General features: G+C 37.9%; 1 protein-coding gene across 1 annotated transcript in view; it reads right to left on the minus strand.

The window, feature by feature from the left end:
* The window catches only part of cacna1bb (calcium voltage-gated channel subunit alpha1 Bb), a 127,321-nt gene that overhangs the window by 9,737 nt on the left and 101,367 nt on the right, over positions 1-16,217 (minus strand). The window contains exons 34-46 of the mRNA XM_089123612.1: positions 14,856-14,939; positions 12,748-12,864; positions 12,369-12,434; positions 9,107-9,198; positions 8,845-8,995; positions 6,970-7,097; positions 5,717-5,813; positions 3,242-3,347; positions 2,844-2,951; positions 2,483-2,592; positions 1,837-1,994; positions 1,604-1,733; positions 697-807 (exon numbers count right to left, since the gene is read on the minus strand). Coding sequence (XP_088979738.1) covers positions 697-807; positions 1,604-1,733; positions 1,837-1,994; positions 2,483-2,592; positions 2,844-2,951; positions 3,242-3,347; positions 5,717-5,813; positions 6,970-7,097; positions 8,845-8,995; positions 9,107-9,198; positions 12,369-12,434; positions 12,748-12,864; positions 14,856-14,939 — 1,458 coding nt within the window. The remainder of the gene's footprint in view (positions 1-696; positions 808-1,603; positions 1,734-1,836; positions 1,995-2,482; positions 2,593-2,843; positions 2,952-3,241; positions 3,348-5,716; positions 5,814-6,969; positions 7,098-8,844; positions 8,996-9,106; positions 9,199-12,368; positions 12,435-12,747; positions 12,865-14,855; positions 14,940-16,217) is intronic.

The following is a 16,217-nucleotide window of genomic DNA, read 5'->3' on the forward strand; positions in this document are numbered from 1 at the left end:
TCAATGAAGTCCATTATATGGAGAAAATCCTGGAATGTTTTCATCAAAAACCTTAATTTCTTTTCGACTGAAGAAAGAAAGACGTGGACATCTTGGATGACATGGGGGTCAGTAAATTATCAGCAAAGGTTTTTTTTAAAAGTGAACTACTCCTTTAAATAAATTCAAAGATTAAAATACAAGATAACAATCTAAACTTTCCAATATAGTTAGGTTTATAAATATACAGTATGTAGATTTGGCATTGTCCCTCTTCCTCTCCTTTACTCTCTCTCTCTCTCTCTCTCTCTCTCTCTCTCTCTCTCTCTCTCTCTCTCTCTCTCTCTCTCTCTCTCTCTCTCTCTCTCTCTCTCACACACACTGAACACATTGAACAAAACTGAACTGAATATAATACATATCTCTCAGTGGAGAGTTGTGTATAAATTAACATCTTCTGACTTCCACCAATTAATTTACTTGAATTCTTCACCTCCTCACACCCTCCTCATTACCTCCATTCATCCATTCTTTCATACAGCTGCCCATTCACTCCTCTTTCCTCCATCTTCCTGCAGTCATCATCCAGCTGCCTCTTTCTTTGCAGGAATTAATTTGGTGAGAATAACAAACAAAGGCTGTACGGCAGTGATGTTCAACTCCCAACTCCCACCAGAATGACCTCATATGGCCACTACAGATACTACAGAAATTCACCTGAAAGCCAGCGTTGAGTCTGGGCATGGAGGCAGCTCTGCCGTGACCCTCAAGCACAGGATACCCGCCCACATCAGAGTCGTTCTCCAAGTCACTCATCTCAACTAATTCCTGCAACATTTGTAGAGCCAAATAAAAACAAATGCATTAATAAAAAACCAAGGTGAAAAAGAAGTACACTTTAGTATACACATAAAAAGTGTACATATTATTTAAATAATATACTCAAGTGCATATTTTAAGTCTATATTTTAATTTTACATTAAATATAATTTAACTTTAGAGTGCTTTGACCCACTTAATTAGGGCTTTAATACATCTTTATATCTAATTTCAGAATTACTTCCATTGTCTTTGAAATATGGTTAGTGGACTGATACTGACAAGCATTTATGGAAGCTGATTGTATGCCATGTATTTAAATATATTTCTAAACACACCTTTGTAATGGTGAAGTTTGCAACTTAGTACATTTCAAATATATTAGCTTTTAATGTAACATTGACAACAGTTACATTAATAATCAAATACTTTAAATGTGCTTTAGTATGTTCTCAGCACCAAAAGTGTTCTTCTTAAAAGCAGGGCAAAAGATTATTAAAACATATGGATTTAAAAGGTACTTTATGTTAAAACTTACTCTCTTTAAGAACACTTAAGTTGCCTTTTATTTCAGTTATATTATATTATCTGCAAGTACAGTTTTTTAAACATATACTATACTATAATATATAATAGATTAGAAGTACACTAAGTGAACATGCAATGCAATTAATCACAGTTCTTTTTAACAAAGGATTGGACTGTGAAAAGAAGTTACAGCAGTTACTAATGTTACAAATGGACATTCTGGTGGATGTCTGACACATGTAACTTAAATAGGACTGATTATTCTGCAATAAATCACCTGAGATCTGTATGAGTTTGGCACGTCTTCTGATTGGCCGCGTTGGAAAGGCCTTCTGTTTGCTTCCTGTGTGACTTCCTGAGGTATGCCCCCCAAAGGAATCTTGTTCATTCCACTGCTCTGGCTTTGTCTATGAAGCACAAAAAAAAGATAAACTCAAAAATAGTAAACACAAAACACATTCCCAAAAGGAAAGTATAATGCTATGAAGACCAGAATGGTAGAACACTCACACGGCATCCCCATTAGTCAGGTGAAAGGATGTGGGCGGGGCCTCTGGCTGTGGTGTGGTATCTAATTGAGAAGGGGTTGGGGATTTTGGCAGCATTGGCTCCTGATCGTGTAAGTGTGTGAGAGGAAGCATTGGTCTGAAGAGAACTCCGACTTTACTCTGAGGAGAAAATATACACAAAAATGAGTTTAATAAGGACCACATTAATCATTTATTAAGAACTCTTTGAGGAACTATGAATACTAATAATCAAATTAATAATAAAGTGTGGCTTTAATTTACATATAACATATTTTTTCTAATATTAATAATAATTCTGCAGGTCACCATATGAATTCTACAGGATTTCTCGGAGACAAGGGTGTTACGTTCTTTAAGGTTCTGACACGCCAACCCCCTCATGGAAGATTAAAGTAAATAAGTCCAAGAGTTTAATACGAGAGTCTGTTATTACAGGGACATCGACGTTACATTTTCACTACCCTAAACATGACGTTGAACAAAATGAACTGTGATTGGTTGCTTTAAATGTCCTTGGCCAATGAAAGCTGCTATGGAGTCCAGGACCTTCTGCCGTCAGGTTACGCAAGACTAATACTGTAGTAGTATATTCAGTTGTTTGTAGATCCCACATGAAGATGCTCTACCTGTGTGCCTGGTGCAGCCTGCTGCTGTTGGAGTCTCTTGGCTCGGTTCTGCTTATAGTAGTCGAAAATCATCAGGGCCGCATAGACCTTCCCAACAGTCAATTCATTATCTAAGAGAGAGTGAAATTGACATGAGGTGTCAAATGGACTGAAGTATAGGGGGAAAACTGATGTCCACTAGGTGGCACCAAAAGCTCAGAAATCACCGGCAAAACTAGGCTGAATCACTCAGGCGGAAAATGGCATTACTGTTATTTCAAAATGAAAAATCTAACTCCCACAAGCATTTAATTAAGATCCCATATAAATGCTAATTCCTTTTTAAACAGAAATCGTCATTTTTCCTAAATGCAGGGCTTACGTTTGTGAGGTGTTACCAGCAAGTCCACTGTTTTTGAAGACAAGTTAGGCCAAATTTTATTTATTTCCTTCCTTAACTCAGCATCACAAAGTCTCTGAGCCAGAACTCCTGGAAAAACAACAAGAAAGCAAGTCTGAGAGATGCAATAATGTTCAAACAGAATCGTTCTTAACTTTTGTCAGGCTGTCAATGGGTGTTATCTTATTTATTTTATCATATTTTGCACCAAATAAAAGGCTGAATAAAAGTCAAAGTCAGAAGGGAAAGCATCATTAAATTAATTTGTAATATTTTTAAAGATGGTGGTGTTAAATTAAATTAGGCTGATGAAAATCCTGGTGGAGTAGTTGGACACTTTGAAAGAGTTTTGAAATTGTAGTGGCCTGCCGGACACTCACCTGATGCCAGTTTAATCTCCAAGGCGGTTCGGATGAGAGCCATTAAAGTGGATGTAAAGTGAACCGTGTTGTCTTCAGCTATGGGCATGTTCATCCTCACCAACCGCTGTGGAGTCCAAACAGTGTGTGTGATTAATATTACACATGACTGGGGGATACAGAAATAACACACGCCAGGAGGAGTTTGCATGCTGAGGGAGAGTAACGAGTCAGGGTATGTAATTTCTCCTTCGTCAATTGTCATTTTCGAAACGCTCATCTCAGCACACAAATTGTCTCATCAGGACATTAAAATGATGAGAGGAAGAAGAGAGTGTATATATTTCATGCAGGTGCTGTGGAGAGAATGATGATGTTGGAGATGGAAGATGTTTTGCTGCATTTCTCCAGGTAGCAGAGAGTAAAGCTGTTTCACTTTGGAGGTTTAAAGGTGTCTCAGTAAGTGTGCTTACATGCTCGACCAATACACTGATTATGTGTAATATCATAAAATCAGGTTTAAGCAAAAACTGGGCACATCGATTTTTTTTTTTTTTTTTTTTTTTTGTCCATTGCTCCATTTCCACTTTGCAACAGTATTTGGACTTAAAACCTGGACGATTTTTGACACATTTTTGATAGTCATCAGCTTTTTGTTCATATAAACACACTGAAATCAATGTATATGTCAATGTATACTACAATAAGTAATTATATAGTATTCCATTTTTCACATGGAATACATATTTCACCCCAAATTAAAAGAAATACCCATCCAAATAAATACATTACTATATATAGATATTTGGCATATGATAATTAAGTCTTTTTAAAACAATTTTAAGACTCAATAACTCATCCTGCCAATACACAATATTCATATTAAAAATAGAATGTCAATATCATTTTTGTAATATATATTAGAGGAACGTGTTTGTGCGTGATTGTAATAAAAATAAAGACACAATGCACTTCAGCTTCTCCAATTATTATTTACTTTTTGTTTCCTTTAGATTTTGGGGTAAAACATGACTTGAATTTCATCCTGACAGAATTTGAAAAAAAAAAAAAAAATCAAACTACTTTAGTCCTTTGTGTCTCTGTGTTTGGGCAGCTTCGACTACTGTCCACGTTGAGAATGCATTTGTTAATGTGTAATTAAACATGAGGTGTTAATGGGCTGCTTTTCTTGTATTTTCAAAGAGTCAGAGTGGATGATGACCAGAGAAAAGATGCATGCTGACCAACCAAAACCAAGAGCCATGAACAGCACCCATCACGCAAACACATCACTCAAGCTGAAATCAGAGCAAACGCTTCACACATTAACACACCCAGTGGTATTTGAAAACAGAGGTGAAAAGAAAACAGATGCGTAAGAGCGTAAAATCATGCACAGGGACAACACTCAATATTAAAGAACGTAGGCCAGTGAAGACGTTTCCACAACAACTACCAATAAATAAGGAGGAAAGGACGCTCCACTGAGCGCACATCTACAGCAAGCTTTCGCTCTTTCCTCCCTGTTGATTCAGTGCTCTGATGGGAGGGGGGTTGTTCTATTTAGAGCTCGCTGGAGAACGTCTCAGCATCACGCAGACTGTGTGGCCTCAGAGAGTAGCTCAGCAGACAGCCACGGACGCGTCTCTTGAACGTTACCCATTCAGACAGCTGGAACAGGGTGTGTAAACCTATTGACTCGGAGGCAGCTCTCAAAGTGGCAGAACGGCCTGCGACCAACACCGGCAGCCCTGTACCAGAGACGTTATGATTTTCAGATTTTCTCACCCCCCCCCACTATTCTTTACTTTCTCTTACATGATGCAACAATTTTAGTTGCAGATGCCTGAAGACATTCAGTTTACTGTGTATTTATTCTACGGTCTACATTTGTTCTGTTTTAAAATCTATTAAGCTGCCTATCAGGACAGCATTTTGACACAAACGCTGCCTACCGGTATTCTGCCTTCTAAGAAACGTTACAACCTTAGTGAGTATCAGACTTCTTTCACAAGGCTTTGGGATAGATCTATTTGAGTTTTCCACATACAGACGACACCGTTGTCACACGGATCCGCGAAAACGACTAAAAACCCTGTATTCTGCTTCCAGGCCATTAGATGGCGATGAAACAATATAGACTGAACACGTTATACGCATGTGCATGACATAATTTTTGCTGTTTACACAGAGACCGTTTTCAAAAACTTGCACTTTGAAAACCGTTTTCAAAAGTTTGCGTTTTCAGGCCGCGAAAATGCTTTTTTCCATCAAAATGCATAAAAAGTTTTACGTTTTTAGTTGAAAACGGTGTCGTGTAAACGGCCCGTAAATCTAGAAATTTGAGAACATCAGTAAGATCAAAAGACACAAAAAAGCACGGCACGAAACACACACGAGAAAACACTTCCACAATTAGAACACTGACTGACAGCCACATCAGCCAATGAGAGGACAGAGAAGGAGCCAAGGAAAGCTCAGGGGGGCGGGATCTACCTTGTAGGCGATTCGTGGAGGACATTTCTTTCCCAAACCTAGCGGAGGGGACATGTGGCGAAGCATCTCGTACATATCGAGGTAGGGCATGCGTCCACTTCACAGGGGCGACACCCAGAGTTCAAAGGTCACACAGACGAGAAAAGGAGAGGGAAGGGGTAGTGGAGTACATGAAGGAAATGCGATGTGAATGAATGAAAGAAAGAAAGAAAGGAACAAAAAAAGCATCGTTATTAAGGATTCTGAAGGAAGGTCGAGGGTATCCGATGCCATCCTGTCTCAGAAGGATGGATGGATCACGTAGCTACAGCTGCTTTTGTAGCTACAGGCTGTCGGTGATCCAGGGATGAAGAACATGGCATGATGGGTTTGGGCTTAGGGGCTTCAGTCTGGAGCTTCCGTCCTTGCATGCTAGGACGCAACCACGGATAACCAATCAGATGCTCAGGAAATAAAGCTAATATTTGGCCTAATTTTAAGCACAGTATTAACCGAGCAAATAAAAGCTGCTCTAGTATATCAATATTTACAACAAGCCAGATAGAAATGTGCATTGTGAACATATGGGATTAGTTTGGGATGAGGGATTTAGCATTTGGCTTTGTTTCCTGGTTACCATGGTTACCGATATTCAAATTAGTAAGGGAAGAGGAGGGAGTATAATCCCTTCAGACATCAGGCATTTGTTTTTACAGCACCGCCCTCTAGAGGGAAGGTGTGTAGGTTTTCAAACCTTGTATGCCACCCTATTAGGGCACTTCTTTCCTAAGCCGAGGGGGGGTGAGATTATGCGCAACAAATTGTACATATCCATATAGCGTAGCCTTCCGCTGCAAAAAACAGATATGGATTAAAAAAAGACACATTTTAATACACTTTTTTCCATATTCCGTCAATACATGTATCCAAAGACGTCATGCTTATTGAGATAACTACGCTCAGCTCAGTTAGAATGGATTACACTGACAGAGAGGATAGGATTCAAATCCGTTCTGCTCAAGATAGACTAAAAAGTGGATGGCGTGTAAAGATTTGCATTCCTCAGCATAGACAAAGCTTGAGGATTTGATTTTAACCATGGTAGAACAGTAAAATGGGATTCATGTGACTTGGTTGGGGGCCATGAGTAAATCAGACACAGCGCCTGTGGCAGACCCTCTTAAGCCAGCATCTTTCAATCACTAAGTCTTTAGCTGTCACATTCTTTTAAAGTGGCACTAACTGAGGTGTCACAGTGAAGGAGAGATACGCACCAGGCGGCAGGGTCGTACTCAGCCCAGACGCGGATGAACTCGTCGAGGTGATGAGGCCCGAGAATAGAAGCGTCACGTGTCAGGTACTCAAAGTTATCCATGATGACAGCGACAAACAGATTCAGCATCTGGTGGTTGTGGGATAGAGGAAGGATTATGAAAAATAGAAGGGGGAAATCAGAATTATGCAAAACAAGACAACAGATTTTGTTTTAATATTACAAGTGTTGGCTAGACTTAATGGAAGTTTGCACTGATTTTTATGTTTTGAGTATTGTAAGTGTTTGTGCATACACATTACAGATCAAAAGGTCGGGATTGGTTCGATTTTTGTTTTTTAAAGGAAGTAATTTATGCTCACCAAGGGTGCTTATTTGTTTAAAAATAAGGTAATATTGTGAAATATTGTTACAAATACCTGATATTTTTGTTTTATTACACTTTAAAATGTCATTTATTCCTGTGATGGCAAAACTGAATTTTCAGCAGCAATACAGAAATCCTTATAATATGCTGATTTGATGCTTAAAGAACATCTTTTCATAATTTCACAGTTGAAAACAGTGCTGCCTTATATTTTTATGGAATTTTCCATTTACTGTCACTTTTGATCAATTTGATGCTTCTTTGCTGAAGAAATGTGTTACTTTATTTTATTCTTTATATTGACCCCATACTTTGGAACCACAGCGTTGAATGAACAGACTAGTGGTTATATTTGTTCGGGTCACTTGACGTCACTGTATTTTTGCGCCGTCATCTTTATGACCGACGGTCTCAGTAATGCCTACAATATGTTGTGCAGTTGGCTGCACAAACAGCCGAAAGAGGAACCTGATCTGGTATTTTATTATATACCAAAAAGAAAAGGATAGAAGAAAGAAGTGGTTAGCTGTCATTCGAAGAGAAGAGCTGCGTCTCATCTTTCTGTGCGTACACACCCGACCCGAAGCGTGCAGCCATATTTTCTCTAAACAGCATGCGAGTAATGAATTGAGCTCTGTTTTGTGTCTGAATGGACAACTACACACAACTTTATGTTTAAATGTCCGTTTTTGGAGAGTATTCACGTAAAATAAATCGGTTGTCTTTAGGAAAACGGAAAAAGGAAAACAAACAAGCATGCGAATGGAAATTATCGCGGCGGACATAATGATCAAGATCATTTTTTTTAATAGTGAGATTAAATGATTTATTGACTATTGCGACAGGCCTAATCCAGACTAATGACAGCTAGCCGTAACTAAGCCACTTAGCTAACAACGCTACCTAGTCAGAGCAAACAACCACCAAAATCATACATTTTAATTTTTTTTTTTTAAATCATGGAAAACAAATTGGAGTCTAGGGCAGATAATAATGGATAAAAGAAAACTGGGGGTAACAAAAAAGGATCGGAACCTAAAATAGAAATTTTCTCCAGGTATCTCTCTCTCTCTCTCTCTCTCATTAAAATGAGCACTTTGGGCCACCATACAGGGTGAGATTGTTCGTAAATATGGCGGTGTTCGTAGGTGGTATCTATGAATATCCATTTTTGGCCACTTGTTGGACATCTGTATGGATTAGGATGTTATGTAAGTAAGATCATGGAAGACTGCTGAAAAGGATAGTTTAACCAAAAACAAAATGTCATTCCAAACTCATTACATTATTTTCCAGTGGAACACTAAAGGAGAAGTTTAGCAAAATGTCTGAGCTGCTCGTTTTTATACAATGGAATTGGATGGGGGCCAGGGGTTGTCAAGCACAACTGAATTGGTCAACATTACATTTGCACTTTATTTCAAAGAAAAAGAAAATCATACAGGTTTGAAACAATAATGACAGAATTTTCATGCATGTCTGTTTGAATGTGGGATGTGCTCCACTAACCAGAAAAGAACAAAGGAAGATGAAAGATACAAAGTAGAAGTAAGCGAAATCACTGCCACACTCTTTTCCACTGTAGCCAGACTCATCTTCACATGGCCTTTCACTCAAACACGCCAGCATGATGTCATGCCAACCTTCCCCTGTAGCACTCCTGTAACATACATGCACACAACATACATTTGGCTCCACTTGCACTACATTGCAAAAGCTGTGTAAGTTGATATTTTAAGAAGAATGAACAGAGATCAAACAATGGCTTTACCTGAACAACAACATGAGGGCCTGAAAAAAGGTTTGGAAGTTATTATGATGGTTGATGGCCGACTCTTCATTCAACTTGATGTTACCAAACACCTGACACGGAGAGAAAAGCACATCAGCATTGTAATTTTGGATGAGTTACAACGAAAAAACATAGCACAATGTGTGCACTTTCCTATTGGAGCTTCATGAAAATACCTGCAAGGAGTGTGTCAATAATTCAGACTGCCTGGAGGGTATGTTACAGTAAGCATCTGCAGTATTAACAAGACCACATACACATATTGCGCAAACTGTGACTCATGCTTGTGAAATTTATGACTTTATGTCAGACAGCAGACACGTAAATAAACACACTGACTCACTCAAATCTACAGAGTTGTAATGCAATGACAGACAGTCAAACAAATCACAATAATCTGTCATACGCATACATTAAGAAAGTACATCCAGTGACTAAGGTTGGATCGTCTTTTAGGGGGACATATGCACAAAATTGTATAATAAATGTAATATATATATATATATATACACACATTTCTGCCATCAAGAATGTATATCAAACCCACAGATAAGAGTGTGCTTTCAATTATTTCTAAAATAACTGACTTGTCTGATACATTTTGTGCCAAGTTATTATGACCAAATGTCTTTTCATGACCATGTAAAGTCAGTAAACACTGTACATTTTTTCACAATATGCAGAAAATAACACAGGTGGAAATACGTTCACACACCTAGTGCAAAAATTGCAACTACGAATTGGCAACTAAAATAACACCTTTATGTTCAAGAATTAATGTACATAACTGTACAAAACCTTCCTGTTTTAGTAATATTGTGAAATAATATTCCAATATAAAATTGCTGTTTCCATATATATATACACAACCATACATGGACGACGACCAGCCAACACCGAGGGAAAACACAGGGCTATAATATACTGGGGCTAAAGGGATAATTAACAAGTGATGGGAATTTCTAATTAAACAGACAGGGAAAAACTAACAGGACTAAACCAAAATCACAAAGACAGGGGGAAACAAGATCACAAAACTAAACTGAACACATACTGTCTTTACTGTCACTTTTTTTTAATCAATTTATAACATACTTGAATAAAAGTATAGATTTATTTTTTAAAAAGTCATATTAATGGTAGTGTAAATGGATTACAAAAAAGATTTAGTTTAATTAAGCAAAAATATACGCTTCACATTTATGATTTAAAACACTCTGAAATATTTTCATTACAAGATAAAGACGGAATGAAGGATGTGAAATTGTCTGATCAAATCAACAGCATGTCACATGGAGTAAATAAAGCTAATAATAAAGATTATTATTCAAATCCTCCTATAAAAATACTAAAAAGGCAGCGAAAACTGGTTCAAAGGCACATTTTATGCTGAATGATGAAGTGAACACACAGTTGGATGTAGGAGTTCCAAGCGTACAGTTGATTACATGGCTTACTGATGATGTGATTTCACCAGTCTTACAGGATACAATTACCATTGATTTACAATGCGGTCCTAATCTACAAGATGGCAGGCGCTATCATTCCCAACACAATCTGGGAAATTGCCTGTGCGTCCTTAAAGCAACACTATGTAACATTTTTACCTTAAAATAATCTTTTCCAAATCTTATCAGTGGTTCATCAAGTCGTAACAGGGTGAAAGGCACTTTTGCCATAACCTGACAGGGTCTGTATCGCGTTTACTGGCACTGCGAAACTCCGGGGATCAGGTAACCCGACCACAAAAAGAACTACAAAATTCGACTGCTTTACAGCAAGCACTACAATAGTCATTATTTTGTTTTTCTTCGTTTCTGCGGTCGCAATACATCATCCTTTCATGAAATCATGCAACATAATCTACCTTGCTTATTTATTTATTTTTATTTTACTTATTTATTTGACAGAGACAGTGTACGTTCATTAGCATTACTGCAAATGTACTAGAATTAGCCAAAAGGCTATTTTTCATCCATTGTCCCTGAACAGATGTTAATATTGTCTACCTTAAAAAAAAAAAAAAACAGCAGTTAAAACTTTACAAGGAAAATACAAAATATAAAAACAATAAAACAATATTGTTTGTGGACATCGTTCATTCTGGATAAACAGCGAGCATGCCTGCGACGGTAGGCTAAACTATTTACGAAAGCGGTAATGGACAATTTCGTTTCCAACCAGTAGGGCGACCGAAGAGGAAAAGTTCCATGGTGGTGCTTTAAATGAAGGTGCTATATGTAACTTTTCTTCTAAAATGAATCTTTTTTTTTTATTGCATGTGTGTGAAGGGGTTGTTATCACACATTACAATGATCCACTTGTTGGGTTTTGCTATTACCTCTGAAGGCCAGTATTCCTATTTCTATGTGAAGTCTTCGGGTCGGATTTTCTGCAAAATCCATCGGATGTGACATGCATGCGTGCTCTCTCCTTTTTATATATGCAATGGCACTGCAGTTAACGACATGAAGTCTGATAACACCAAAAAACTCCTGCCTCCAGCACAACACAAACTACACATAAATATAAATAATAACAAAACAAAAATGTATCTGCTGAAGCTCGTCAGGCCACACGTGAACCGGATCGACGAAAACACGGATTAACATCGGCAGAGACATATAAATGGAATATTGTTGAATTCGCTGATAATCAGGAGACCAGATCGCAAACCAGAATTTAAAGCCAACAAAGCTTAAATTTATGGGCTCACACACAACTCTCTCATTCTTCATGAATCCAAATGTTTCCATGGCTGCGATGTATTATTTAATTGCTAACCTATTATTTCCATTGTAAACAAAGCTTTGTGCTTCACTTGTGTCATAATATTCATGTAAAACAGCATTGACGTACAAAAAATGTGTTTTGGCGGACCACCGCCAGTACTCAGCCACCACGGTGGCGCGTTACAACCGCAGTGGTGCAGATGTCAAGATTTACGGCACAGCCCTAATTAGAACAATGGCCTCTTTTTCATAAAGAAGCTTTCATATGGAAAAACACCACCTGCTCATGCAAAACACTTGATTAAACGTATCACTTTGCTTACCGGGTTCATTCTCAATAAACCCAAGATCAATACTCTGTTTATCACGTCGAAGCTGTTAAACGTGAAGCACGTTGAAGAAGCTGGTGATGAGATCCACTTGTGTAACTCAGATGGAAAGGTACTGTAGCATGGAGGGCAATGTTTATGAGAAAGCAACAGAGGCTTTTAAAGCTCTCTGGATCTCACCTGCATCCCGATGATGGCGTAAATGAAGAATAGCATTGCAATGAGGAGACACACATACGGCAGAGCCTGAGGACAAAATACAGTTGTTTTAGAGACAAACAGAAAGCTTACAGCAATATTAGACTGATTAACCTTCTGATGCATCTGATCTACTCAGGAAAAGATACTAATTTATTATAGTATGTTATTATATATGTCCATAAATGCATATTCTTAGAATGTTTAATAATAATATAAGAAATTATATATATATATATATATATATATATATAGTATATGTGAAATCTAAAATCTAAAAATAAAGCTTCAACATGGGAATTATTGTTTACAATTAATGTTGTTTAAGTTGTCAGAGTAATGTCAAAGTTTAGTGTCTGACCTTAAATGACTGAACGAAGGTCCAGAGGAGGATGCGAATGGTGTAGCCCTGCCGGAGGAGTTTAATGAGACGAGCAGCTCGGAAGAGTCTCAGGAAACTCAGATTAATCCTCTTATCCTGGATACAAGAAAGAAAGAAAGAAAGATCAGAGCCGCATCACTGGTGCTGTATCTGAACCCGAGACGAGGACACATCCTCAGTCAGTCAGAGTGTCAGCATCTGTTTTTGATAAGGTATTAAAACTAGTTAGTCTCATGCAGGACAATGTTGTTAGTCTGGTATGATGCATGAATAGTCTTGCATGAACATGCTTTCATCTATTAGGGATGGGCGATATGACCAACATCTTATATAACAGTAACAAAATAAATTTAACAATACTTCACAAATTAAAGATATATTTCAGTAAATTTTAAATTTTCAGTTTATTATTTGGAACTCTTTGGACACAAACCAATGGAAAATTATTCATAATGATTGACCAGAAACTTCACAGTATATATTGCCCATATACTGTACATACCACCCATCCCTACTCTTTCAATACTGGAAAAGGGGGTAAATATAGGGAACATTTGTTTGTCATTAGCTGTTTCCATCCACCTCTGCAAATTTTACTTACAGTGTGCACAAAATTGAAATTTAGCAAAAATATCGGCAAATAAAGCACCGATCAAGAGAACAATATCATCACTTCACATTCCTTCATTATAAATGACCTGCGCCTCAGAGAGTGTAGATGAAACGCAATTAACATTGTCTTGTTATCTTGTGTTCAGATGTGTTTGTGAACGTAACTAATGTGAGAGTTCTGGGAGGTCATTATACCAAATCATTTTGATGAGTCAGGCCTTTCAGAATAACTAAAAAACATTTGAGATGGTGTGCAATGAAACTGATCCGCTGGTCAATCCAGTTATCCAATCACATCCACTGCTGAGGCAAAGTCACGTGAGGTTTTTTCGCATTGCGCATCAAGGGATTTATTCAGAAAATGTGTTTCCAGCATAATTTGTGTGCATATGTTTTCAAAATTATCAGTGTTTAGAATTTATGCACACATTGGCATTTCCATGCAGCGTCTTTTATGTGATATCCCAACATTTGCATAACAATATGTGGATGGAAACATGGTACAGTGAATAGACCTTACAAATCCCCCCCACCCTTCACATCCCAGCCTGGTGCTGGATTGAACAAGTTCGAAAATAGTCAAGCCTGATCTCAGCAGGTAAAAAGGTGAGCATTTAAAATTCGCATAAAGATGTTTGACAGGAGGAGAGGTTTGGATGAAGACAAGCAGTGCAGGAGCGACGGAGCCACTTACCGTCTGTGCAGTCCATTGGGGAAAGGAAGGGGACAGGTGCCAGCAGAGATTTAGCATGAAAATAAGAGTCACAGGGAAATTGTTAGGAGAGGCCGGAGTCCGTCTCCTACACGCAGAGATGCGGCTGTCAAAAGTCATTGGGCGAGATCTCCGGATTGTCATCTTCAGCAAGTAATTTGGTCTTACAACAGGTCTAATGATAATCAATGTCTAAACCAAATTCATTTGAAATCATCTAGTGCAAATGTTACAAGGAGTGAATCAGTTTTGAATGAGTGCATTTTTAATTCACGAAATATACTATATGTAAATACAGTCCAATTTAGAGTATAGATATAAATAATAATAATAATAATAATATATATATATATATATATATAGACCTAAATTAATATAAAAAATATTTAGGACTGAGCAGAATGAGAAAACCTTTTTTTAAAGATATTAAGGAAAAACTCCATGGCTTGTGACCATTTAAAATGTTTCCAAATAGTTCCATGTTTTCAGTGGAACCCTGTCCCCATGATTTTAACCAAAGACAAACTGAAAGCAGACTAAAAGAGCAACACAACTGCGACACAAAAAATAAATGCTGAAAGCTCACAAAGAGACATAGTTAAGCTTCAAGAGTTTCTCATAGAACATCCACTGCATTGCAATAAGATAGTTACATAATTTAGAACATCTATCATATACGTGTTGAGATTTAAAATGATTTTACTTTTAAATACCTTTGAATTTTGCTTCTCAAAAACTTTGATGGGTTTCTTTGATGACTCACCTTGATCTCAGTAACCAGAATGTCTGTGATGCTCCCCAGAACAGTAACAAAGTCAAAAATGTTCCATGCCTCCTTCAGGTAATTCTGCATACATTGAGAAAAATATGCAACTCGGTTGAAATCAGTTGAATAAGACAAATCTCCCATAAAGAGTGTTATTTATGTGCCATGTGGAGTTTCTGTCATTCAAAATGAGTCACTTTTGAGATTTGATTTCAGTCATAATGCTGGGTTAAAAGGGATGTGCTTATGTAGAGTAGGTAATGTGGTAGATTTTCACTGTAGTAGATTTTCAGCAACCTTTATAATGACCCCACTTTATATCTACTCTTATTCCTAATCATCCCACCGCTAGTTCCTCTACGAGTTCTTCAAGTACATTTTCACCAAACACAAGCACGCGAAGCGCAGGATCCAGAGGGACGGAGAGAAGTAAGACCCTGTCATAACCAACCTGATAAGCACTCGAGCTGCAAATGGACTGATTTAATAAACGATACGCACATATAGAGTCGGAAAACTCACGTTTGTTTACTTCTTTTCATTCAGCATTTAATAATTTCCTGAGACATATTTGGGCATTTTTAGATCGATTTAGGTTAAGTATGGACTGATTTTACTTGTGAAAACCCTGTCAGTTTTAAACGCTTTTACTATTCTAGTGAGGACAATGTGGCAGACAAAAAAAGGCAGCCTAAAATGCAGACATTGGTGAGTCATGTAATAGATCTTTCATGGCAGGATGGTCTGTCAGGTGTCTTAGCCTTGGGTCCGTGTCTCTCATGAACGGCGCGAAGATTAGTCGAGTGCTGCTAGACATGGATCGCGGACAGAACAACGTGAGCGAGACTCGTTCATCAACCCTGGGCTCCAAACAGGTGGAGGTAAACGTAAGCGTCACGCACCAGAAAAGCTTCTTAATGAATGAGCCTCATAAATGGAAATGGAGCTTGAGATGAGACCTTCTGCTGCAGGTCAGACCATCAGGCACTGAAGAGAGATTTATGATGCATTGCTCATACCGTACACACAACCACACTCATACTTACACATTCTTCTCACCCACAGGGCAGTCATTAGCCTCTCACTGATTTCACAGTTCTTGCGCAACTGACGGCCCTGTAGGCTGGTCAATCAACCGACAGAGCACCGCTTTTTCATTCAAAGCAGTCATTCATACTTCATTCATCTCAACTTTGAGTCAAACTTAGCCTACCAATTTATTCTGCCCAAGAGTTGCTCTATCCACCCTAATCTAAACGCTCAGTAGGAAAAAAATAATACTATGGAAGTCAATGGGGTCCATCAACTGTTTGGTTATCAACATTCTTCAAAATAACTTCTTTTGTGTTCAGCCGATGA

Source organism: Pimephales promelas, chromosome 19, assembly GCF_988280905.1.
Source record: "Pimephales promelas chromosome 19, fPimPro1.hap1.1, whole genome shotgun sequence".
NCBI lineage: Eukaryota > Metazoa > Chordata > Actinopteri > Cypriniformes > Leuciscidae > Pimephales > Pimephales promelas.